The following is a 26,399-nucleotide window of genomic DNA, read 5'->3' on the forward strand; positions in this document are numbered from 1 at the left end:
AAAAAAGTGTCTGTCATCTCTCTCCATTCTGATCTTGTCTCTTGTTTGCCTGTATTCTGCTATGATTTTGCTTAAGTGGAGTTTAAGAACTTTTTCAACTGTTGTCAGCCACACACACCATGCAGTACTAGCTTGGGATGACCGTGATGTGTGGCCAGTGACCTGATATCCTGCGTGTTTATCTCCCTATTCCACCTATTCTGCATATTGTTGCCTTTAATCCTGCATATTCTGCTAGTGGGGAAGTCTCACTGAGCGGTGGCTTTTTGCACATTTTTCAGGCATAAGGATCTTTTTTACAATTTCTAAAAAAACTCCCCTTTTCTTGGACTTGAATCCAACCTGAGGACTTGCGCAAAACTGGAAACTCCCTTCTCTCTGCTATGGTTTCGTCTCAGCATGGAGATTGTTGGTGTGCCTAGATGCAGATATCCAGGTTTTCTCTGCAAAGCGGGATGTCTCAGCTGGAAGGAGGCATGTCCCAGATCAGCTGCATGGTGTCTGGGCTAGAGAACTGGCTCACTTGGTGTGTGCCACAGCAGAACATGTCTGCTTCTACTTAGCCATGCATTTGTGTGCCTACTTTTACCTCAGGTTAGCTCAAGTTGAGAACATTTTGGCATGGAGGAAGAGGCCACCCATAGCTGGCTCCAGCCCTTCTCTGCTTTTCCAGGCAGTCTGTACCTCTGCATTCATGTACCTTTCCCCACAGCATCCCAGGCTTGTGTGCCTTGGGACTGGGGAAGGAATTGCAGTCTCTTGTTATCAGTCAGTTGGAGACTTGATTTGTGGAGGTAGTTCTGGTTAGTGAGGATTTTAGTACAGTGCTGTCATGGTCTGTGGGGAATGCCGCCACAAGCCATGAGCTCACGCCTGACCTGACTTGGCCTGGCCTGCAGACATGTGCTACGATGCATCCTGGAGTTGGTCAGGTCTCCCCCTCACCCACCCGGAGGTTCTCAGCCAGGGCATGTCTCAGCTCCCATCTTATCTGGATTTCCTCACTGTGGGACTCACCAAATTGTGGCTGCATCTTTCACCCAACCCTGTAGTCCCTGAGTATGGAACATTTACAATTATACAAGGAGCTTATAGGTGTCTCTCAGAATTTTGGAAGATCCTTTCCTTCATCCTGCTGGAATAGGACCTTTTGTTATTCTAATCTCTTGGATACTTTTTACTTTTGAGGTCATTATCATTAAATTTATGTGATGAGTAAACAGAATCATAAACAGGTCTGAGTTTATCATGCTTTGAAATATTAATGGACCTAAAAATAACTAGGCAGTGGTGTTTAAGGCATGGTAAAAATAAAAATAAGATGTTTAACAATTATTATTAATTAACATTACCTAAAATTTGAGAAGAAAAGATTGAGTAAAGAAGAAGAGAGACTGGTTCATGCCATAATATGTTCATCTTATAAGTATCTTAAATATATTGGTGGAGGCAATGATTGACCCATATTTTAATACAAACTTTTTGTAAACTTTTCTATATTGACAGGTGCTATTAGAATCACCCTGCAATTCTCTCCTTTCACCTTTTCTCTCTGAAGTTTTATTTTGCTTTATTTCTCTCTAGGACGATGGCCTTCCAGAGAATGAACATCAGCTCTCAGTAGCTGGGAAGATAAAGAAGCATTTCAACACAGGCCCTAAGCCGAACAGCACAGCAGCTGGAGTTTCTGTCATAGCAGTAAGCATCTGAATTACACAGCTGAAACACATCTATGTGCCCATCAGACAGTATGTGTTTAGGACATTCCACCAAAGAAAAACAGAGAGGATTAATCTTTAGATAATTCTAGCATTTATTTAATATAAGCATAGACTGGTATTCTGCACAACTTTTCCCTTGATTCTGCTTGTGAGTCACATTGTTATTGAACAGCCCTAGGAGATATAACTGTACACACAGTTCCACATTTTGCCAGAAGATCAGTGGACTTAACTCCAATGTAGATTTGACAATTTGAACTATGGGATCATGACATTTTAATTGGCAGCATACTCATCATATGGATTGAGGCCACACAGAGGTTTGTAGCAGAAGGGCAGCACCACTTTAAAATGGAAATTGTTTCAAAATTTTAACTGAAAATCTGTATGGCAGCCTAAACTTCTCCTCTTTGAAGACATGAAAGGGAGCTATGATGCCTCACTGCTGCCTTCATGGTTTATGAGTCTAGCCACTTCAGATTTAGCTGAGCAGCAGCATTTTGTTGTAGTGCCACACAGAAGCTGCTTCCCTTTTGGCAGAAGTACTTAATTGGGTAAAGACTCAATGGAGCTCCTTGCTGCCTTCTCTCATCTTGCAATTCCAATCAAGCCATTCTAGGTTAGAACGTGTCGGGAGCTTCTGAAACTAAGCTTGACCAAACCTTTGACCAAGCTTTACTGAGGTTTCAATGGCATTCTCAGTGTAGTGTACATACCATAAAACTCTTATTTTTTTCTCACAGATGAACATGTGTATTAGATATACATGGACACAGAATATATTCAGCATATGATGAGATTACTCATACTAATGCCATTGAATAATAACATGCACATCCTTCACATTTTTGATACATCTGCCCGTGTCTGTAAGCTTTCCTTTATTACTCATAGTAATGTGAACACTCCAAATAGTCACTAAAAATAAGTGACATGTTAAACGTAACCATTCCCATATCAGATTACTCAGTGTTCATTCCCAGCTTCCATAAATTGCAGGTGGTGTGACTGCACATGTACACTTTCTTGTACTGTTTCCACTTTCATGTTTCTCAGCTCAGCCCCTCCAGTGTTGAGTTTAATCAGCATGAAGTAAACTCAGTTCAGCACATGCAATCTGGCTCACAGGTGTGAAGTGCTTGTGCAGCAAAATGGATACTCTCTCAAAGTTACTTGGTATAAGTGCTTAAAATTTCAAGCTGTGCCTCTCATATTTTTTCTTTACTCTTTCCTACCCTGAACGTCTTCAACATGGAAGCAAGTTGTTCCTCATGCTTTTCCTAGATTTTCTCAGCCATCAGCTAACATAGTCAGCATTTATTTATTTTCATTTTTAAGCAATAATACTGCAACAGCTCTCCCACAACTAAAACATCACATACCCATTGCTCATCTGAACTGCAGGTATGTTCTGTATAGACTAGCTGAAATCGTGTTCCTTTTAAATGGACTGCCAGCACGCTTGTCCATGAGAATTACTGCTCAAATCCTCCATGCTAATGACTTCAAAGCTTAAAAGCAAGAAATGATGCCTCTGTCCTCATCCATCCCTCACCTCCTTTATATTTTTAATTTCCCCGCCCTTCTCTTTGTTTTCTCTGCCCCAATTGCTTTGCCAAGGAATTGATTGCAGCAGTTTAAAACTTGAGTAATGAAAAAGGCACTGTAGTGAATCTTTCCACTGCAAAATATTATACATCAGGAAAAAAAACTTATATGTTTAATTATATTCTAAATAATTTTACTGTTTGGAAATTTAACAGAATATTTTTAGTGATCATCTCTGTGAGCAAACTTCATACTCCGGCATGGTTAATCCTGCAACTTGGCCTATAAAGTAGAAATGTTTAGAATATTTTTATGTAATTCAGAAAGTGGTTTGATTAGCTCGTGTCAATTATTTTCTAAAAAATTGGAAGAGATGGGGAAATACAGACCTCTTTAGTATTTCGGTAATGTTCTAGAATGCTAGATAATTTTTATTTTACAAATAAATTATTTTTGTTTCCTACAAAATAATTTAATGTGTAAAAGAAAGCCAAAAGCAAAACAGCAATGCCTTTAAATGCTGTTTCTGCATTTGAAAACCAATTTAATCTATATTTGATATGCATGTCATCAGGGTTTTATGTTTGAGAATCTTCCTTTAGCTGTGCAATCTCAAATATCACAGAAGTAAATCCTATTAACAAAGACTGCTCTAGATTTAGAACTTTCAAAGTATGTACAGATGTCGTAACATTGTTCCACAGTAAAGACATGCACTAACTATATTTTCTATAAAAATAATGGGGTTTTGTGCCTGCCTGTATGTTTACTGTAACTTTTTGAGAGAGTGCTTGTGTATATAATATATAGAGATGCCTTCTATACATTATATAACACATCTGTGTCTGTGTTTGTGAAAATGTGTTAGTATGTGCATATATTTCTGTAGCTTACTTAATAGTATGAAAGATATTAGCATTACTTTGAATCTTATAATTCTGTTTATGTACAGAGATAGCTAATATGTGGTATTTAGTTCTTAATTTGTCCTCACATTGGTATGATATGGTATTATATGCCTGTTTTCTGTGATGGTAAGATATAACACACCTCAAAGATCTCAAGGAGTATTTATCATATGCACCAATTAAAACTATAATATGAAAATTAAGTTCCTAAAGATGTGTTCGTGGTCAGCTTGACTGGGAGGAAGTTTGAAGCCACATGTGTTTTACATGCATCAACTGTGGCTGCTGCTTCCTTCAGAAATGTTCAAATTCCATTGACTCCTTTGGTTCAGACTTATTGATGCTGTAATCCTCAGTAAAAGTTGTCTCTGACATTTCAAGGCAGAGACATCCTACTTCTCATGCATGTGTCCAGACTTCAAGTTTGTCCACATTTGGAAGGATTTGTCAGTTTGGACAAACTACCATAATTAACATGTTGAGCATGCCTAGCAAAGTAGTTGCTTTGCTGATGTAGCAGTATGATTTCTGAAACAAAATTAACTCTACAGGCAAAGAGAGTTTTCTGTTGATACAATAATACATCATTAGAAGTTCTGTCAGCATAACTATGTCAGTTGGGAAAAAATTCCCTTGAACACACATAGCTTTGCCAGCAAAATTTTAATTGGAGAAATAGTTTTTAAAACAGCAAGAGAATTAGCAAATCCCTAAAAAACACTGTTTGCTGATGAGAGAATATGTAGGAGAAATATCACTTTACTTGCTCTGTTCTTAAATTCTTGTCACAGGCATTTACTACCAGTCTCTGTGGGAGACAGAGGCTGGGCTAGTGCCCCTCAGTCTGTGTCAGAATGGCCACATTACTGTTAAGCATGTGCCAAAATATTTGCAGGATCATGTTTCTCATACAGCTTTTCAATAGGAGCAGTATTTTGTAGTTCTGTGACAGTGTTTATAAAACATACTGCAGTTAAAAATGTAAAACCGGACTTCTACTAACTAGACCTTTTTGAAATTTGAGGGTAGATTTTTTTTTTCCTTCAATTCTCCAAGGATGGCAACCCCATTTTTTTTTTTTTACTGTGGCCATGAAACAATACCCTATGGTTGTACCCTCTGGGTTTAGTGACAGTGCCTAGAGTGACTAGGAGCCCAAATCGCTTTTAAAGAATTATTCTGCAACACAGAGGTGTGCTGTAATTCCTTGTATGAACCAAGCATCGTTTAATATGTGTCCTTGTCTGAAGTGTTAAAGCTCTGTCTGTATGTCATCACTTTTGTGCTTGTACTTTTACCAGTGTTAAGACAGAGGAAAAGACTAATGTTATTCTGCTGTTAAGGTTGGATGAGGTCTCTCTGTCTTGGTAATGCATCTCTGTCTGGAGATGCAGACGAAATGAGTAGAACAGCTAAGGAGAAAAGCTGCTCAGAAAGTTGGTGCAGCTCTCTGTTGCTTACAGAGTCCTGGGTTCAGGGCCCTGGCAACGGGAAGGCAGTGGGTGGGTCATTGCCCTGCATTCTACCAATTTTAAAAAAAATTACAAATGCCAAGTGGTATTTTTAGCCATAGGATTTCTTGGGTGGTGTGGAAGAGAAGCCAAATTCAGCTTGTAAGTTTTGCTTGCCTTAAAGACGAACCTGTGTCTTGACTATCCCTTCCCATCTATTATCTGTGTTGTCCTGGGATCATTGTCCACAGCCGGGTTTCTCATGGCAGAATTTCCAGACTGCCAAAATTTTTCCAACTCGTGTTAGGAAGTGACTCTTGCCATTTTCTCTGTATTATTTTTTAGCTATTCAATTTTAGGGCAATATTTTTAATCCGCTTTTTAGAAAAACATCCCTTTTGTGTGTTTTATGTGCAGCATACAAGGAAGCCAGTAGATGGCAATAGCAGACCAGTGTAATTAAGCAAACACAAATTTAACTCTAGGTACAAGGTCCCCATGGTTTTAAACAGGAAGCGTCCTTTAAATAATTCTAAATAAGATGAAAGTGGCATTGTTTTAACAAAATGGAATAAATTATTAAATTATTGAAGGGGAGTCATCAAGAAAAATTCAAATTTGCCGTTAATTCCTAACTCCTCTTGAAGTGTGTTGAGCTGCTTTTCTGATTTAGAATTAGAAACTGTCATCAGTATTGGAAATATATACCATGCTCTTACTGAAACACAAAATGGCCTTTTCTCTTCCTAGGGCAAAATCTGAAAATCGTTGCAACTAACAGTTTTAAAGCAGACAGAGTGTCTCTGTAGATATTTTCCCATAAAATTTTATTTAATTCAGCTAAATGATGTCTCCACCGTCTGTTAGAGCAGCACCGAAGGGTTAGGGAAAAGAACACATTTTCTTTGTTCCTATGCACATGATTTTGCTAATGATAGACTAAACTTGAAAAATCTGTATTCCTTAAGTAATATCACTGGCATACTTTCCTGGACACAATGTTAAGTTCATTTCCATTTTGACTTTAATTGGTGCAATTTTAAACCAAATAGTTTTGTACTATTATCTTTTTGAGCATGAGGTGTAAGCTGAAATGATAAACAATGTTATTCATGGCTCTGAGTAGTCCTGCTTTCCAAGGTTAACGCATTTTTAGAAATGAATTACCATGATTGATGGGGTATCAAAATGTGATTCTTTTCGTCTTTACACATTCCATGATTTTGAAGCAGTCTAATTTAAGCCTTGTGTAGTGTGTCTAGCCTGCTCCTTGGGATGGTTGCACTGCATTTAATTTTTTTTTAATTATTAAACTTCTCAGTTTAATTGCAAAAGATAATATTCTATTACTGGTATGTGCAACTTAAAAGGGCAATACTGTCTTTGGAGGTAAAGGGATATTTGTCAGACTTTTAAATGAATGCATTATGCATTAAGTAATCCATTTCACAAATTCCATTTTAGTTTGAATAAATTGGCTTCTAATTTAGCAAGACCAAATCTAGAGTTAGTATCTTTTTCTTTTATTTCTTTACCTTTTTTTTTTTTTCTTCTATAGTAGGTAGCTTTAGGATGTTAGATAAGAGCCTCCTGAAAGTGAAAACAGTAAATATGCACTAAATAAGGAACAGCTTGCTCTGGAGTCTGAATTCTCTAGCCTAATGTTGATCCACTGAGTTGCCCCGTTTCTCTCTGCTCAGCTGGACCACGGGTTTACCATCAAGAGATCAGGGTCTTTGGACTACTACCAACAACCAGGAATGTATTGGATAAGGTATGAGATGGTGCAGCGCCAACAGTCAGTGTTTCCATGGCAACGTGCTGGCAGTCTCCATTAACCAGTTCCTTCAGTGGATAAACATGCTTTTTGATTTGTTATCGGGTCCATATGCTGCTTTATCAGTTTCGTTTTAATCTTGATTGAGATGCCACACCCCTTCATTCCCTTTCTTCACCCATTCCTCACACCCACATTGCCAGCTTTCTCTTCATCGCACATGCTCAATATCAATCTCCCCTATAGTTAAAAGGACAGTGTATATAGAAAATCTACCAGATATGCTGAAGTACGCACCCTCCCCCTCTCTATTGCTTGTTAAGGCATCTGCTTCCCCTACGCTCCTGTTTTAAAACACACGGAGTAGCAACAGGCTCTCAGCATATATTTTCCTCTTTTTTCCATGCAAGATATGGAGCTATATACTGTCATTTTAAACCGATTAAACACAATCCTTACCTTAGATTGAACAATGCATTTACATAACACGGGCTGTAGAAACTCTCCCAAGTTCACTGAAATACAATGCATTGTATGTGCTGGTAAGCTTGTGTTTCTAACAATGCCTTCCTTCTCTTTTCTTTTTAAAACCCTTCTGATACCTATTTATTTTGATTTGATTTTGTTTTAAATATTGCATGAGTCTTTTGAATATATTTTTCTTCATTGTGTAACTGTGCCAGGGTTGTTGTTAGCTGGTTTAACCTGTATGACAAAATGGGTCTCTGGGAGGGAGGGGCTTATTCTGCAGCAGGGGCAAGGAGGGATCCAGGTCTGATAGCCCACAAGAGGCCCACACACCTCCTCAATAAATCCAGAGTCTTGGAATTTCCGTCAAGTGGTTACTTGCTGTCTTTTTTCTTTCTTATTACTCACAAGACCTACATTTTGAAACCTGGAGAAATTTTTATAAGTTCCTTGTGAAACCTGCATTTTCTGACACTGCCTTTAAAAGCTTGTCTGTGAGAGATTTGTAAAAACTCAGCAAATTAACCACATTAGCAAAACAGCAAAGATGGTCACTGCAAAAGTATGACTCCCACTCTGGATCATGTCACTGAGTGCATGGATTGGGCTACAGCACGGTTTCCATAAAACCTAATGATTCCCTGCGCGGACACTAAGGGCTACGTAGTTTCAGATATGGATGTTCTGGGGAAAGAAAAAAAAACAAACCCAAAACTAAGCCTAGTTCTCAGGCAAAAAGTAAAAAAATAGTTCCAATCCATCAGTTGAACGCTGGCTAGCAAAAATTGAGAAAGACTTTCACTCCAAGTGCTGGAGTGTACAGCAGTACCTGTAATTCATCTAATTCCAGCCTACTGCACTTGTGGTAGTGGCTATAAACCTACCATGACCTGTGAGGGCACAGCAAAACCTGCTTGATCTGTCTTTTCACTTGGCATCATGCTTCACAGGGGTTGCAGCCCTGACGGCCGCCCAGCATCTGTGCCCCTTGGTTTGAAGAAGAGGTGAATGGGGCCTGGGTGCCCAGTTTTAGCTCTGCGTGCTTCATAGCATTAGAGGAATTTTTCTTTTCTACTTGAGAAGGAAAGGTGGCATTTTGTATCAAGCAGAACTTTGACAAAGAGTTGCAAATTCAATGCCTCCTCTGTGAAATGGGGGGAAGCTCGCATGAGCTCTATTTATCTTCCTATTTGCTATACACAATGTTTGGATCTTTTAAAACTCCACCTTCAGGGGAAGCAGACCACCAGAAAAGGAGGCTGTGCGAAAAAGCGAGCATCCCCTCAGATTGACCTTGACTCAGTTTAACTGCTTAGCCCAGGTTTTGAAAAAAACCATATGCATTTTGAGGATGTAGGGGGGAAGGGTCTAATTCTGCAACTTGGTAAATAAATAAAGCTATAAAAAAGAAAAGGGCCATTTGACTAAAGCATTGCAATGGCCATCAGCATACAAAATGACACATCCCTGAATAATGGGCTGGAGCAGATGGGCGATAATCTCTCTTATTCATACATAAACTGCTCTGTTTTCCAGCTGGGGGCAGTAACAACAATGTTTATAATTAAGGCTTTCTAAACTCAGCACCTAGTGTGGAAAGGCAAACTGGGAGAGCAGGGCTTATAGGGGTAGATGTTTAATTAGGAAATCCGCTAGGAGAGGATACCTCTGACCAAGCAAGTGCTTTGATGACCAACACTTTAGTCTAAATAAAACCGTTTTGGTGTAGAAAGTGTTTACTTTTTAGTAGGGCAGATGCAAAGCATATGAAAAGGTTCATCAATTCCCATCTATAAAACAGATAATTCAGCACAGGCCTATGAAAATTAACCTGAATTCACAAGTAGAGCAAAAAAATGAAAGCAGGTCCCAAGGAAAATGTAATGCTCTCTTTGTTAGTGTTAAACTACACGTTTCTTCTGCACTCCTCTTTGTTTTCATCCCTAGTTTCTGGCAGTTTTCTAAAATACTTTGTAAATGGCACTATTTCCTCCTTCAATAATCAGAAAACCTTCTTCTTCTGCCTAGAAGACTTTCCTTTTCAAATTCCTTCAAAATACTATTTTTCTGCATACTTTTGTTCCATTTAAGTAGGATAATATGTACAGAAGTGACATGATTTTTTTGAGGTACCGAAATAGAACAAACCTTACGTACAGTAGTAGTTATTGTAGCAGGTATGAGCTATAGTGCCCGGAAAATTTTACATGGTTCCTTGAATATGAGGATCAGGAAAAAATACAGGAAATAAACCAGTAAAATCATTTGGACTCCAGAGTAATACACGTTTTAAAAGCAACCCACCTAATGATGTTGGGACATCAGCCCTGCAATTAGAGGCGCAGAAAAGGCCAAAGCAGCATCAGTAGAGGACAAGACCTGGAGGTCCCAGTTAAAACCCTGAAGTTTGAGCTGATTCAGAGTATCAAGGGAATACCAGAATAATTGTATCTAACATAAAATATTAGTAGAAAATATTAGTATATGTAGCATTATATATAAGATCAGAATAAAATGTTAGGGTATGTTATTTTCTATATATCCCCAGACATTGTAGAAAAGCTAAATGGGCAAAATAAAACCCAGGAAACGTATGGGAAAGTCATTAATGATCTATCTATGTAACGATAATAGAAAGGAGATGAATTGCATTGGATACTAAACAAAATCATCAATCTGGTCAATATTGAATTCATAAAATACTGAATTTTTAAAATACAGTTCTCACTTTCACAGTTAAAAATGTATCTGAATGTATCTGAATTTTCAAACCCGGAGTTCCATCCTCTATCTTTAGTTCCTAATTCACATTACATTGCATCTGTCGAGTTACTTACACCTGTCCCAGGTGGATACAATACACTTTCAAGTCAAAAGTTACAGCCAGACATCTCGATGATGGGACAAGGAAGTTGGGAATTAGGCTTGCTATCTGTAAAGTGCCATTTTTACTACCATAAAAACCTCTGTAAACTGAATATTGGTAAATACAAGCAAATATCTAAAATCATTTAAAATCTCTTCTCCTACTCTTTGACTAAAAAAACCACAACTGATTTACAAACTATAAACAAAATTCACTCATGCAAACAACTTGGCACTGAGTCTCTTACAAGTGTAATTGAAACCAGCTGAGGAATTGTGTCTCTAAAAATGGGGGATGTCAAAGAGTAAACACAAACTTAAATATAGCAATATGGATTCAGCAGTTATGTCCATAGAATACTTGTTTTTGTGTTCACTCGCCAATACAGTACTAATCATATATCAAATTGGTTTGGTTTTTTTTCTTTTTTACTTTCATTTTAGCTAAATATCATGTCAGAAGTTACATGGTGTGCTAAAGCACTGGCCTTTTGTATTTGGAGGTCTAGGTTCAAATCCACTCGATTAATTTATCCCCTCGATGTGGTCATTTGCACGTCTCCAAATCACCGTGTAACTTGACTTAGCCATACCTTGTGCCTGAGGAACTAAAAATAACATGAGTGTCTCACTCCTGGACTGAGGTGCATTGCTAAGTTTGAAGTACTCTCAAAAAAGTGTCTTGATTCATGAATCAATCACACACATATATATATATATATATATATTATTTTTATATATATATATATAGCCTGAGAAACCCATGGAAAAAAAATTAAAAAAAGGTGAGACTGAAGGGCTGCCTGGCTTGTGCCATGAGCAATGTTTAATGATCATTTTTACAGCAAGGAAACCTGACATTACATATCTCAATGTATAGAGGTCACTAGTCAGAAGTTTAAGGAAATAGGATAAACTTATCTAGGTGTGAACATTTAAATTTGTGCATACACATATATGTATATAAAAGAATGTACTGGAAGAAAAATACTAGTGTTTCAATACATATGTTCATGTAATTCTAGCACTAAACAAAGCATCACGAAATTGCTAACAAATTGCAAATATGCTCCTGCAGAATAAAAGCAAGCGAAGGGAAGGGTTTCTTAGATTAATACATGAACAGCTGCATCCCCAGTTTAGTCTCCTGCCTGGTATGAATAATGGATGGACTAAGAGGCAAAATGCACAATAATGTTCTTTTATTAATGAAACTAATATATATCTATATTTGGTGGCCAGCAGTAAATTAAGACAAGTGAAAAGAATAACAGTCACTGCTCACTTTCATAAAATGCAGTTACTCTAATTCAGTAATTACTGACCTGACAGAAAATATCAGCCCACAACTAAAATAAGGCTCTTCCCGCTGCAAATCCAACACATATATCAAAGCAGCTGTAGTTTTTTAATATCTGTTCATAAGCACACAGTTCAGTGTTTTCCAAAATAAAAAAATGAATTTACATAGCTCAAGATTTCTGTAACATCGAGTGGTAGAAATCAGGATGAAGACACTCCTTAAAGAAAAATCCTGGAAAAATACTAGTTGCACCTTAGTATATAGGTGACAGAAACAACTATTTTAAAATCATGCTCTGTTACTTCAAATGAAATGTATTTCCAAAAATGACTTATTAACCATTTGGTAGTGGGTGTCAGGATTACTAAATGTTGATGCAAAATACATTAGTGCTTGATGAAATACTTCAGACCCAGCAGCACCAAACTATTAGAGGCAATCCACTTGTCTGCTGCTAAGAAGCTCTACCTTTCCTCATATGGATTGCAGAACAGCTTCATATCTGGAATAAGAATGCTATCCTTACATTTTAGTTGCCATTACAATCATACAGTGCTCAAAGTTCTCACTCTGTAACCTCAAGCCAGGAAAAATAAAACATCAAAATGTGACAATGAAAATCTGGGGTTTGCAGACCTGTGAAGCATAAGTGCACTTCAGATCCTCTTATTATTTATTGAAAGAGCTTGAAGTAGAAATGCCCTGGAAATCCATAGTGGACTGGTTCATGCACCAGCAAACCACCAGATGAACAGGAAGTGAAAGAATACATCTGTTAAACCAAGGCAATGTGTATAAGAGGCCTTTGTTACAAAAACATCAATGATACTGAAAAAGCTGATTTTTGGAATATGCCCACATGCACAAGAGAGTACAGTAGGTGAAAATTGCACTTACAAAGCACTTGCAGTCAGTGAGGTCGATTCCCGTATGGACCATTCACTTAAGAGAGTTGGACTTGTGAGTCCCTTCCAACTCAGAATGTTCTGTGAAATCTATGAAATCTGGGAAATGCTCAAATTTATCTCTCTTACCATCTTCTCTGCATTCCAAAGGCTTGATCTATTGTATTTTGCAATTCTTTAAAAGTAAAAAATAACCGTAACATCATTAAATGAAAAATTTCATTTGTGCAGAATGCAGAGAGGCAATACCATCCAGTGGTGTTATAGACACGAGAAGTGTCAAATTTCATTTTAACATTGGGCAAAATAAGCCTGTTCCTGCAAGTTCTGTAGGGCCCAAACACTCTGTCTGTGGCCAGAAGTGCCCCATTTAGTAGTTCTGACATGTTAAACACTAGAGTATGACCTGTGTGGTTTTGCTTTCACTAGGTAAATACTGACTTTGCCTCTCTGTGACTTTATGCATTTTTATTCGATAAGCTGTTTGGGTGAGAAAGGCTCTGAATGTCTCTCAGCCCAGGAGAGTAACCACAATAATGCCCCTGGGTCTGCAAGCATGTCTTTACAAAGACCAATTAGATCAAATCCAGGGAAAACTTTAGATAAAAATGAAAAGAAAAACACAGTCAAAAATATCTCAGGAAGTTTCTGAAGGGTTAGGAAGCCAGAAATATTTGATCCTACAAACTACAGCAGCATAAGGTGGTAGATTAGGTGAGACCATCGGGGTTATTTTGCTTAACACTTTTTATTATTAAGCAAGGGAGTGCCTTTATGTATATTTAAACAAATAGATTTAAAGCAAAGTCTCTAAAGCTTTCCCAACAATAGTAGAAAGCTAATATCTTGGGGTTTATTTTTAAAGACATCTTTAAAAAGATGTCCTGATGTTTAGTCATTTTTGTCCTTTATAAAAAGCAATATCCTAGGCTAAATTTCAAAAAAATTCTTATACATTTTCTTCTGTGTAACTTACCTAATTTTAAATACCTCCAGATTTTACGTATACGTTTGCCATTCTCATATAGCAGGTTTTAAAAATAAAATTGGAATTTAATACAAATATTTTTATTTATTCAACCAGAAATGTTTACATTTCTCTGGGGAGAGTATCTATTACCACAGGGTGATGTGATGTGGCTTAAACTTTAAGTAAGTGCTTATTTCCTATAAGCATTAAAAAAAATATTTTAAATGGAAATCTGTATTTTATAGAGTGGTAATATATGCCATTCTTTTCAATTTTCACACAGAATTACATACTGTATGCAGTATATTCACTGTGTGTAAATGATTTAGGTATTCTTCTGTTTCATATTAAAAATAATCAAAAGCTGAATTGGTTCAAGGCTAAGAAATGTAGAAGGCATTGGAAATACTAATTAGAGCTCTTACCTAAAAGATAAGTAGTAAACAAAGAAATTTTTGGTGGATGAAAAGTGTTGGATTTTGTAGCAATTATTATTTAAAATATGGAGATGAACTTAACAAAGTTTATTATTTTACTGTTTTAAAGTAGTGCTGTAAAGGTTCTAGACAATAAAAATAGTAGTTCATCAATTTAACCTAACTAAATCCATTTGCTGTAGTAGTTCTGTACTCCTGCCCATCCTTCTGTCTCTGTTACATCATTATTGAATGCTGGTTGCATTATTTGAAAGTGTGGATTGCTATAATGCTATTCTGCACCATTATGATGGATTTAGTTTTCATTTTATTCTCAAAAATATGTTGGCTATAAATACATCTCTGCTCTCCTATGGGGCTCACATTGTAACTTGGTAAATTTTCTAGAGAAATCGATCATGCATACCTCAAGAGAACACAATAAATCCTTTGAAGTAGAATAACCTTTTGGCTGCAATCTTTTAAATAGGTTTTTATTATAGGGACAAATTTCACAAGCCTTATCAGTGAAACCTATTCAGTTCTCAAAGTTATCTTTGCCTCCAGTGCCATGATTTGATACTTGGTTGCATTTTGTATGTCATCTTAATAGACACCTGCCTTTTCCCATTTTGCTTTTTCCAAAACAGTCACAGGTCATGATTTAAGAAGGTAGCTCTGCTTCCGAAGGCAGCTAACCATGTGTCAAAGAGCTCTTGCTGAATCAAGTCCATCCTGTTGAACTTACAATTTTACAGTAATTTCAGGGACTACAGTCAAATATCCCATAATCAAGAAAACAGCAAAACCCAGTCCCATGCTTGAAATTGTTAGTTAGACTAAGGCTGCCCTTACTTGGATTGCAGATTCACCTTGTCAATGTGCCAGAAAAACAGAAGAAAGAATGTGGCTAGAAGTTATAGCCATCTTATTAAGACTTGGGTTCTTAATAGTGGCAGAATCATCAAAAAGTAAAGCCATCAAGTAAACATTCTTTTTTCCTATTCCTAGATACCTTATATAGACATAGATAAAATTAGCAGAATATTTAATTTGGTAGACCTTGGTTAATAGGAAGAGACAGCATAGTCAGGCTAAACGGGTCTTTCCGTCACAGCTTTTCAGCGTTCTCCCTAAGAACATCCATTGAGCAGCATGGTGTGTCAGGGAGCTGGGCTAGCTCCCTTTGGTGTTTGTTTTTCTCTCTTGTCTGACAACTTCATCACAATCCATCTTTGTTAGATGATTGCACTGACTCGAGCACGGATGAGTGTGTATCAGCCTTCATTAGGTCAAATCAAAGACAAACGTACATCTCTACCCTGCCTGTAGAAACAGATTTATACTTTGAGAAGGGTGGGGGAAGGTCAGTTGATATTTGGCTTGAAATTCGAATCTGTTAAAGGATGAAATTAATAGCATCCAGAAGTAGAACATATGGCATTCATATATATGGCACTGTATCTGCTTGATGATGTCACACTACCTCTTAAGGTTTGGGAAATGCACTTTTTAAAGCATTTAGCTGTGTTGTGGGCTCAACCTTTCAGACCTGACTGAGACAGAAGAGGTTTAATTTGGTCTGAACATTTATTATCCCTGGTATTTGCAGGCCACATAAAACCTCATGGTTTTCATTACCTTTGCGTTTCACACACAGCCTAATTTCATTTATTCTTATTTTATGCCCCTGCCAGACCACCGCTCTTGATAAGGAGAGGCAGGTTTTCCGACGAAGACGCAACCAGGATGTGAGGGGACGTTATAAGGCACAACAAGCTCCACCTGAACTCAACTCCGAATCGGAAGATTATTCACCAAGTTCATCCGAGACTGTTCGCTCACCTAACTCACCCTTTTAATAAAACACTTTTACTCAAAAGTCTTGGCTTTAACCCTTTGAGACCCTGAAACTTCTTCAGACCTGTGTGGAATGATCTCAACTGATCTATCCAGCAGTATGCGCTGGGATGGTGGAATGCAAAAGGGTGCTCACAGAATCTTTGTAAGAATAATTTCCTAATTGATTGAAATACTTGTTCTCTGTTTAGATTGCAACTTGCTGCTAATATGATCCTCAAAGGGTTAAGGCTATTTTGCTTTTTTATTTAAAGATAGAAGCAGTGAATGTTTTCATCAGTGGAGCTAGGAACTGCAGTATGTAATTTTAGCACATGTTAACCCTCTGAGTAAACGATCAACTTAAATCTTGACAACCCACATTAGGGTTTTATTCTGGCTTTTTTGCTTTTATACGCACATATCTTTTATAGTATCCTGAAGTTCCTTGCCTGTTTCTGGCCAAAAATATATCAGATGTACTATTGCTTAGGAGTTACAGATATAAGCTTAAAAATGAAAATAAAATTAATCAAATGGTATCTTCTACAGCAGCTCATTGTACTTCCACAGTGACTGTTACTGGAAGACACTATGCAGGCTAAATGGGAAATTCAGTTTAGGGCATCCTCATTGTTTACAGAAGATGACATGATGCTGGCCACAAAAGGTTACTTCCATATAGTTTTCTCCTAATGACAATATTGAGTCTTGGAAAGTGGCTAGAGGACACGTTCTGTCATGTAATAGTATGTAATGATCTAGTTGAGAAGTTCCTGTTTCCTTTGCACCACATTCAGAAATGTACAGGCATCCTCTCAGCACAACCTCGTTATTCCAGCAGTCATTTTAAAGGATTAACATTGATGAATGGAAGAACTACCCTTAAAATACCTAGAGTACTTCTAAATCAGGGAAAAGACAAGTAATTTAATATATGTGTAAACCCTAAACTGAATTAGCAGAAGTTTTGTGTTAGAATGGAGAAACTAAAAATGATTCACCAGTTCTATTTGTAATATTTAATAAAATGGGCATTTACATAGAGTGTATATATATTTCTAGTTTGTTAAAACCTCAACACAGCATTATAGCTTTCTATTTGACCATTATCCTAAAGGTGGCTTCTATAAAAATAGTACACTGTGTAGACTTTTGCTTCAGATGTGATAATTTGAAAAAAAAATTACTTGGCTCAGAATTTCACTTGAATGAAAAAGGCATCTTTCAAAATAATGTTCTAAAATAAAAAATAGCATTGTGAAATTTATAGTTTCTCTTATTACTCATATAAAATGGAATTTTTCTCCTCTAAAGTTAAAGTTTTCTCATAGTGTTTTTTAAAAGTCACATAAATGTGGTTTCCTCTCTCTCTTTCTTTCTTCCTTTCATATCATACATCTCAAAGTATCAATATGCTGCCCAAAATGATATGCAGTTTTTCTGATCTTTCTGGGAAGCATAAATAAATTTTGCAGGAACAAGGTTAGTTGCCCACAGTATTGTTCCCATTGTGAGTTGTGTTTGCTCATGGAACTGTCCATATGGCAGCAAATCTGCACCTGCAAATTGTTGGAGCTAGTGTAAAGCTCTTTTGCACTTCTAGTTAGAACTATCTAGTTGGAAGTTGAACTGTATTTCAAGAAACACTGGAATTCTGTTTTTCCATCCTACAAAGTGCATCTTTCATTACCTCAGACATGAAAATTTATATATTAAATACTTGGAATATTTTAAACACAGGAATTCGTCTTGTGAACCTTCACACAAGTGGTACAAGTAGTTAATATATTTTTTTTTAATTCACCCAATATTAAAAATCTAGAAGTGAGATGCTTAGTTGAAACTGGTTCTCCAGGCTTCCTTGGTAATATAGAGAGATGAACATTCCAGGTTTGATTCATTTCACCTGTCATGGGCATGCATTTTAGGCAGGACTCATGTTTTAATTAACCGATTCGTCTCACTACATTGACTGTAGAAGGAACTGCTAGTGGCAGCTTACATCAGACACCAAATTTCAGGTTATGAGTTTAGTGGCAAGTCATCTAAGTCATCAGGAAACTCTGATCTCTGAATGTATGTCCATGGGCAGAAGGCCTGTGCATGGCTTCATTACTCTGTCTGGAACCTGAGTAACAGCATCTTAACCCAAGTGAAGCAAATAAGCACCTTGTTGGAGAATTCCACTGGGACAGAAAGTTAAGGGACCAAGGAACTGCCATACAAATGCTCTAAGATTTTAGGTTTTGGGAAAGGGCTGTGTCTGTTTGAGATCCTTGACTATGACCATCCAACCCTAGTCGCATTGAAGAGAGAAGATGCTGAGTAGGTGGGGCACAACCACTGCCATTGTAATGTTAATGGTTGTAATTAGGTAACATTTGGATAGGAGAGGGATTATTTTTCCATAGGATCAAACCCTCAGCCAAGGTAAAGCCTTCCTTGCCACTTACCTACACTAATTTACAGTAGGTAAAGATCTGGCACACATTTTTCCAGCACTGGCCTTCCCACATTATATCACGGCCTTCCCTTTAGAAGAGATACAATTCAACCATGTAGTGCAAGACATACATGTGGTAATAAAAAAGCATCCATTAATGCCACATGCTCCTTGACTATTGTGAAAATTTGGCAGTCTTAAAGCAAAGGATGATGTTCATTCTTCTTAATTAGAGGGGAAAATCAAGAGAAAAAAAATATAAAAATATGCTTCACTTTATGTATGAGAAATATTATTCAAAAGGCCATCTAGGATATTCCTATCACCTTTGCTTTGCTTTGGAATACAGGATTATCATTAAAATAAGATATTTGTTTCCTTCATCTTACACCATCTTGTACTACTTAAAATGTATATAAAAAAAAATCCTAGATCCTAAAAATCCGACTCATACCCAACATCTTATATGTTTCTGATCTTTTGTTCATGTTTTATGAACATAACTATAAAAATATTTTTTAGTTATTTTTAGGTCTGTGAGAGACTGAGTTTCAAAATATTGATAGCGTATTTTAGGCTTCAAGAAAAGGTATCTAAATATTTGAACTGTTTTAAAAGACTTTCAATGATGGGTTTAAGTATATCCATATACCCATATATATATTTTTAATATAACCATATATATGTATATGTACGTATGGTTTCATGGAAGTAATAATGGCTTAAGCTTGTTTGGCAATGACTGCCCTTTCTTTCAATCTAACCTCTGAATTCCTGGGGGTAAGTGAAGACAGAATATATGGCCCTAAAAAATATTTGCAACACCAATGAAAAAAAGAAATCAAACATAATAGGCTATTTCTAATGTGATAATCTGGGACAGCACATAGCACACTGTGGTCATTTTACTCTAATATGTACCAGTCCTTCTGACTTCTTTCATTTCCTTTTTGAATTTTTAAGCATTGTATTGCTGCTGAATGTAGCAACAATTGCTTTTTTTTAATGCTTATTATGTATACAAGGCCAACTTCCTCCCACTAAGCCTGTGTAGTCAGCAGAGACGGATGGCAGTCGTGGTAGGCACCATCTATCACTGAGGAGATGGAGAGGAACACTTCCAAAGGGTGATTCAGGTCATCTAATGTTTCACCTCTGGAGATACCTGACAGTTTGATCTTAGTGTTAACAGGAAAGTAGACTAGGGTCACTTCCAGCTTAATTCCTCTCAATTAAATATCAGCAGGGATAACATGGACTCCAACCTAAGTGCAATATTATAGTGAGTTTACATGCAGTAAGCAAACTTTGATGTGAAAATATAGTACTGATAGCACAGGATTAGTTGAATAGTGGTGAGCCGGGAGTTGTTTTATCTAATTTCATCCATCTAGGAGTTTAGCATATAGGGCAATAATCTAAATTTCCCTTATAGGTGCTAGAGACTGCTTCTCTAACGGATAATTAAAATTCTAGGACGGATTAATCACTCACGAGATGATGGGCCTAGCCTAAATGTATTTAGAACATGATTTATTAAGCCATGACATATAAATTAGTATTTCTGTAAGTTACAATTTTCATAGCATTATTATACAAAAAATCCAGAATATTATGGTTCTACTCAGAGGGTTAACAGAAAAGCACTAGGCATGCTGATTACATTGGTGTATCCAAACTGCTTTGCTTTTTTAGCCAGTGTTTGCTGATTTTTTTCAGAAAATTCTTGAAAAATTTCAAGTTTGAAATTATTTAAGTGTTGTTGTTTAAGGAATTTCTATAACCAAATTAATCTTATTTTTAGCTCAACTTATCACAGAATAATATGTATCATTGATGCAGTGTAAGTCTGTAGTTATCAATTTTATTAATTCCACAAGTGATTCCAGAAATCTCTCTTTTTTAAAGTACTTACTATAGAGCTTACAATGGTGGCATAGGTGACTGAGACTGTCTTTCTTATTGGTAAACAAACAATATTGTAATTTCAAGAAAGTCCTAAGAATCAGCTTTTCAGTTAGGTAGTGTGCTAGTTAGGGGAAAGCTATCTCATTACATGCATTGTGTAAATCATCTTTGTAGATGAAGATTGTTCATATTAATGAACACATTCTTTTTCCTTGACATTGTAGCAGAAACTGTTTACTTGTTTAAGAACAACCAATACATTAATTTGCTTCAGACTGTTAGAGGGGAAAGTGAGATTCCAGTCATTGACAATGTTACTGCGTTACAGTAGCCCTCATCTAATTTAAATGTGGTGCATACTACAATAAGGAAAGCCAAACCTGTGAATAAACTCCTGAAAAAGCCTGTTGGGTCTTTATTCAGTTGGGTGCTCGCATACAGTAGCATATGACAGAAGGAAGGCTTTCAAGAATTGTTGAAATGAAAGCGATATATCCACAAATAAGAGCTAAATTGCAATCCTTTCCCTATGGGGCATATATGCTTGAAAAGAAAAAAATAAAGAAAAGAAAAGAAAAATTGGCTCTGAGGTTTGCAGTGCTACTATATTACCACAGGGCAAGTACATTAAATCATTGTTATTTACTAGCCTGGGGTATGTGTTAGAAAATGGCATCTTTTTTATTTAGTTTAGATTGTGGGCAGGAAGAGCTTTCCTAATATTATTGCAGTGCTTGCTAGTGCTGCCATGGTTAAGGCTGTGTTAGTATTTCCATTATAAACTCTTAGTCTCAAAGGTTTTTAATTTGATTGTAAAAATTTGCTTCAGGCAGAAACTTGGCATACAATTTTTCAGCTCAGAGTGATTCTTTTCCTAAAATATGAGAGAAATCAACTTGACCACTTCAACATTTATTTTCTGATTGTACACAAACATTCACAGACACAAAGATGGTTTTTATGCAGCTCATTTCAGATGAGTTACATTTTCAAGCATATCTTGCTGGTTTTAACTACAAAGGTGACAGCTCAGAACTTTTGGGCATTTTGAGAACGAGGGAGAAAACTCACTGATCAAGAGCAAAAATGTTCCACATGTGGGAGAGTTTTATTTTGACGTGACAAGCATTTAAAGTTTGCACAGTAATGGGTACGTATACACCCTACTGAGTGCTTATGTAATTCCTAAACCCATTAGTTTAACTCATTCCATGTAGAAAATGCTAAATGTGAATATGCTGAATTTCCCTGTAAGACTGAGTAAAGAAGCAGTTTTGTTCTGTGTTTTATAGTAACACCATAGACAAAGCTGACAAGACACCAGTGAAAAGGGTCCACAAAGAGACAAATCAAAGGGACATGTTTTCTCTTAAGGGAAAAAAAATTGTCTGAACAAGACAGAGTTGAAAGCTCACACTGAACAAGAGGGGTTTTAAAAGCAATTTAAAAAGCATAAGTATGGAATAATTTTAAAACTATAGAAGTGCAAGGGAGCCACACAGTGTAGTGAATTCATGCACGGAGCTAATCACATACTAAGCTGGAGCAAATTTACAGCTACAAACAGGCATAATTAATACACAAATCAAACACACACAGAGGCAGATGGAATTGAAATCCTATTTCTTTTAGCAAACATAATGCAGACCTCTTCCTCATATATTCACTAAATGAGACCGTGTGTAGCTATTTGAAGTAGTGTTGCATACAGGCTAGTGGGGAAATTAGGTGTTTAAAAAATGGCTGCAAATTAATTGTTTTTAGTAGCAATTCTGCAGCATGCTTCTACCTCAGTGGGTCCTTTGGGAAATGACAGCTTTCAAAAAGTGATGTCTATGCATTTTATACTTGTCTGCATATATACTTGGATAGCCCATGCCAAATGGCTTCAGTAAGAATTGAGTTGCTATATTGAGGCTTCATGTTGTCTGCAGTTTTTTGTAGCAGAGGCCAGAGGAAGGGACAAAGTATCCATGAAATAAAGAATTTGTGGATTGACCCACCTGTAATGGAGATGTCTTCCTAATCCTTTTTAGTGATTGACTTGAGTGATAAACCACAGCACTCACTCATGTCCACAAGTATTCTCTGTACCTAAGTGGGGGGGGGCACCAGATAGAGTTGTGCCATTTTCTAGGCACCCACTTACAGTGCTGCACATTTTGTCAAGCCATGTGTAAATATCAGATGGGGAAAATAACTGTTTACGCCAAATGATAGAGCTAGAAAGAACACATAGGAAGTGATTAGCCATGACAAATGTAGACTGACCTTTGGAAGATGGTTTCCGACCAACTGTCAGACAGATTTTTGAGAATTTTTCCAATAGAACCATTGGAACCAAGAAACTCCAATTGATTTTTAGGTGCAACTTGATCTGTTAATGAGAAACTTTCCTCTTGAGGTGTTTCTGATACATCCTCATATGTGTGTCCTTTTGTAGGAAGATTCTGGACTCAGAAAACCAAAAGATACCTCTATTTCTATGTATCTAACAGATTTTGAAGTTAGTGATAAATTATTCAAACACGTCTAATTTTAGGTGTCTGGAGAAAAAACCCACAGTGATGAAAAAGAAGCTTAGCTTACTTGTCTAGAGTTACTCTCAGGAAGAGCTGACATTACTACTATGGCTATTACTGCTGCTGCTATTACTGCTATTTCTATTACCACTACCACCATTGCTGTTCAGAGGCAATTATGTTTTTGACCTGCACTTCTCCATTAGGTGCCTGGAAAGCTTCAAACTTGCTAATAAGACCAGAAGGGTCTGATATGAATAAAAGCACCTATAAATTTATTTTCTTTTCAAACAGAATGCCCACAGCTATTGAATCTGGGGCCCATCATATTGTGAGAGTTTGAGAATTGGAAAGAAAGATATTGGTAAATTGAAAGAGGACTATTTGTAAGGTATAAATACAATGTCCAAGGGAATTCCTGGTGCTGTATCTTGCAAAGGAGAGTGATACACTTTTTTTCCTCTTCTGAAAATCCAAGCATGTAGGAAAAGGCAAATAAACCTTTAAAAGATGAACTTCTGGCAATTTGGTGTTTATCGTTAATCTTAACTAGGTGTAGTCTGTGAAATTGCTTCACTGTAGAGTTAGAATTTAAGGTAGGTAACATCAGATCTCGATGATCTGATTGTCAATTGCCATTGATAGTTAAGGGGAGGGAGGAATCAAATTGACTGACTGACACTAAAACAAGAAGCACTTCAGGAGAGGCATTTCCAGAGAGAGCTGATGTGAAAAAGAAGGGAGGAGGATGATTGTGGAGTAATGCTAAGAGGCCAATTTATCACTTGCCATTTGTGCTGATCTTTGGTGTCTTATCTGAGGGGGAAAAAATTAACTGGTCCAAGGTTAACCTATTTTTAATTTTATTAAGGGATTAGTAATAAGCGTTTATATTCTGCCTGAAAGGAAATTGTTGAAGTATTACTTCTGTGTGAAATTAAATAGCACTTTTCTCATGCATTCTAAAAAACCATCTAAGGGAGTAGTGACCTTTAAACAAATTTCTAAATTATTTCAATTTAGAAAAATTTTCATTTCATTTGAAAAGTAAGAAACTTAGGAACTGCTTTGTGGTTTGAATGGCCTAGATGAATCTCTACTTTTCAAGGTACTAATTAAATTATTTCTATATCGTACATATTCATGCAAAAATAAGGAGGGAAGCCAAATGGGATTTTTCAAAATGCGAAGGAACAGAAATGAGATCTGATATTATCATCTTAATTTTTGAGCTAAGTTTTTAAGTTACTGCTTACTTTTATGTAAAATATTTGCTCTAAGTAGGTAATAGAAGAGTAGAAAAGGAAAAATCACTTAATACTTCAGCTCTAGTCTCAACTTCTAATAATTTCATGATTCTTGAACAGAGAATCATTACAATATATTTCAATTCAGTCATCACAAGCAAGCCACCGAGGAATTAGATCCAACTGCATTCCTGAGAAGCTGTGCACAGGCTTGAAAAATTAGTCATGCGGCCACATCATAGCTTTCCCACATAAGCCTCTGCACCAAAGTGAGTCTCAATGAGCATGGTTATAAAAAAAGGAAGTCACTATTCAGAAAATTCTCACTTCATGTGTTAATTTCCCAGCACAGGAGGTGGATTTGGATAGGTGTGTGGAAATAAAATATAGTTGTGGACTGAGAGGTTTTGTATCTAGTGCCCTGCAACACTATATATATGAATTCTCATGAGAAATGTGAATGCTATTTTACAGTGCAAGCCTGCTAAATCCCACTAATGACTGGAAGTTTCATTGTAAATGGCTGGATTTTGGGAATTAGCAGATGAATGGAGAAATACAATAAAGGGCCAGAGGATAATATGTTGCATAGTGTACGTTTTCATTTGTTCTGACGATTTAGTTTTAATTTTGTACTTCATACATTATCAGCAAGCATGCTGGAGTATAAAAGCTACAAGTAAGGAGTCCAAGTAATATGAGATCCCACTGGGGCTCTGTGATTATTTTTGCTGAAAGGCAGGAAAAGTGCCATTTTATTTATTTGTGACACAAGATGAATGTTCCCAGAGAAATCACAGAATCAAAGAATATTCTGAGTTGAAAGGGACCCACAAGGATCATCGAGTCCACCTCTTAAGCAAATGGTCCATGTTGATAAAAGCATGTATTTTATCCTACTCTCATTTACAAGTTAATAGTTTCTATTTAACCACTGATTCATGGAATGCTTCTTGATGCAGGAGATAGCTGTGGAACTAAAGGGACTGTCAGAAGATGTCTGTCTGGAATATTTTTTTTCCCCACAGGGATTATAAGCTGACAACAAGATTATAGGCATGTACTCTCCCTCTTGGACTTAGTCTTCCTGAAAAGTTTGTCTTCCATCTTATTGGCAGCACAAGTTTTTGGCATGCTGAAATGAAGGCTAGTGATTTGCGAACACCGTAATCCTTCACGAACCTTCACTGTCAACCCCTTTCTCCTCTGCTCTCTTCCAGATACCTGCAGCTCCTCCAGGCCATTTGTTTCTTTCTCCTTCCTTCAATCTTCTTCTCTCGTGTGGTGCAAATATTTTGAATAAACTGAAAGAGTGGGAGGATGTGAAGAAATATTGTGGTTACAAAAGAAGAAAGACTTGGAGGAAGTTGGGGCACAATAATTTATGTTTAAACGTTGCATACACTCAGTAAAACTGGGAATATGTGGAAAGGAGGCATCGTGTGTTGTCTCCAAATTACCTCTATGCTTTAGGTTTTTCCAATGCTTTCTAAAGGACAATGATGGAAGATATGCAGAGGCTCTACCTTGCAGTCACTTGCTCCTGGATGATAGACGACATAGAGCTTTATTATTTGTTGCCACTTAACCTTCAATATGGGAAAAGGCAGTTTCTGAAAACCTTAAACCTAGACGCTGCCCTGGTTGTAGGTTCTTGCTCTGCCCCAGAGCTGTGCTCCCTGGGCCATGTTTTCCACCTGTCATGGTGGAGGTAGAAAGCTAAACCCTGGCTTACTGTGTGCCAGCATTTGCACTGCTGGCCTCTGCCAGAAAACGCCAACAGCCATGGGGCTCCTCTCCACTGTACAGTCAGCAAAAGCTTCTGCTGATGCCTGAAATACCATTTAGTCTGGATAAATGAAAGCCAGTGAAATCCTCTTTTTGAATGATACTTGAATCCATGATAATATTAAAAGACATGCTTCTGCAAAGGGACTAAAGAATGTAGCTACTGGTGCTGGTTTGTTGCCTCTGCACTGGCTGTGAGCATATGCCAGACAGTAAATGGGGCAGCAGACATCAGGCAGCAAACGGAAACCCTGTGGGCAGCTTGCAAATCAGTAGTACATAGTCATAACCAAGTCTTCCCTGGAAAGCAGTTGAGT

At 37.0% G+C, this 26,399-nt stretch overlaps 1 protein-coding gene across 5 annotated transcripts in view; it reads left to right on the plus strand.

Moving 5' to 3' along the window:
- DCLK1 (doublecortin like kinase 1) overlaps positions 1-24,876 on the plus strand; it is a 246,895-nt gene extending 222,019 nt beyond the window's left edge. For 2 of the 5 annotated variants that reach the window (XM_032678135.1, XM_032678138.1), the window contains 3 exons: positions 1,585-1,698; positions 7,329-7,402; positions 16,030-24,876. In XM_032678135.1, the coding sequence (XP_032534026.1) occupies positions 1,585-1,698; positions 7,329-7,402; positions 16,030-16,087 (246 nt within the window). In that variant the 3' untranslated portion in view covers positions 16,088-24,876. Of the gene's footprint in view, positions 1-1,584; positions 1,699-7,328; positions 7,403-16,018 lie in introns of all 5 variants that reach the window. The other 3 variants (XM_032678133.1, XM_032678137.1, XM_032678136.1) reach the window with 2 other exon arrangements.
- The last annotated feature ends 1,523 nt before the right edge of the window (positions 24,877-26,399 follow it).

Source organism: Chiroxiphia lanceolata, chromosome 2 (assembly GCF_009829145.1).
Source record: "Chiroxiphia lanceolata isolate bChiLan1 chromosome 2, bChiLan1.pri, whole genome shotgun sequence".
Lineage (NCBI taxonomy): Eukaryota > Metazoa > Chordata > Aves > Passeriformes > Pipridae > Chiroxiphia > Chiroxiphia lanceolata.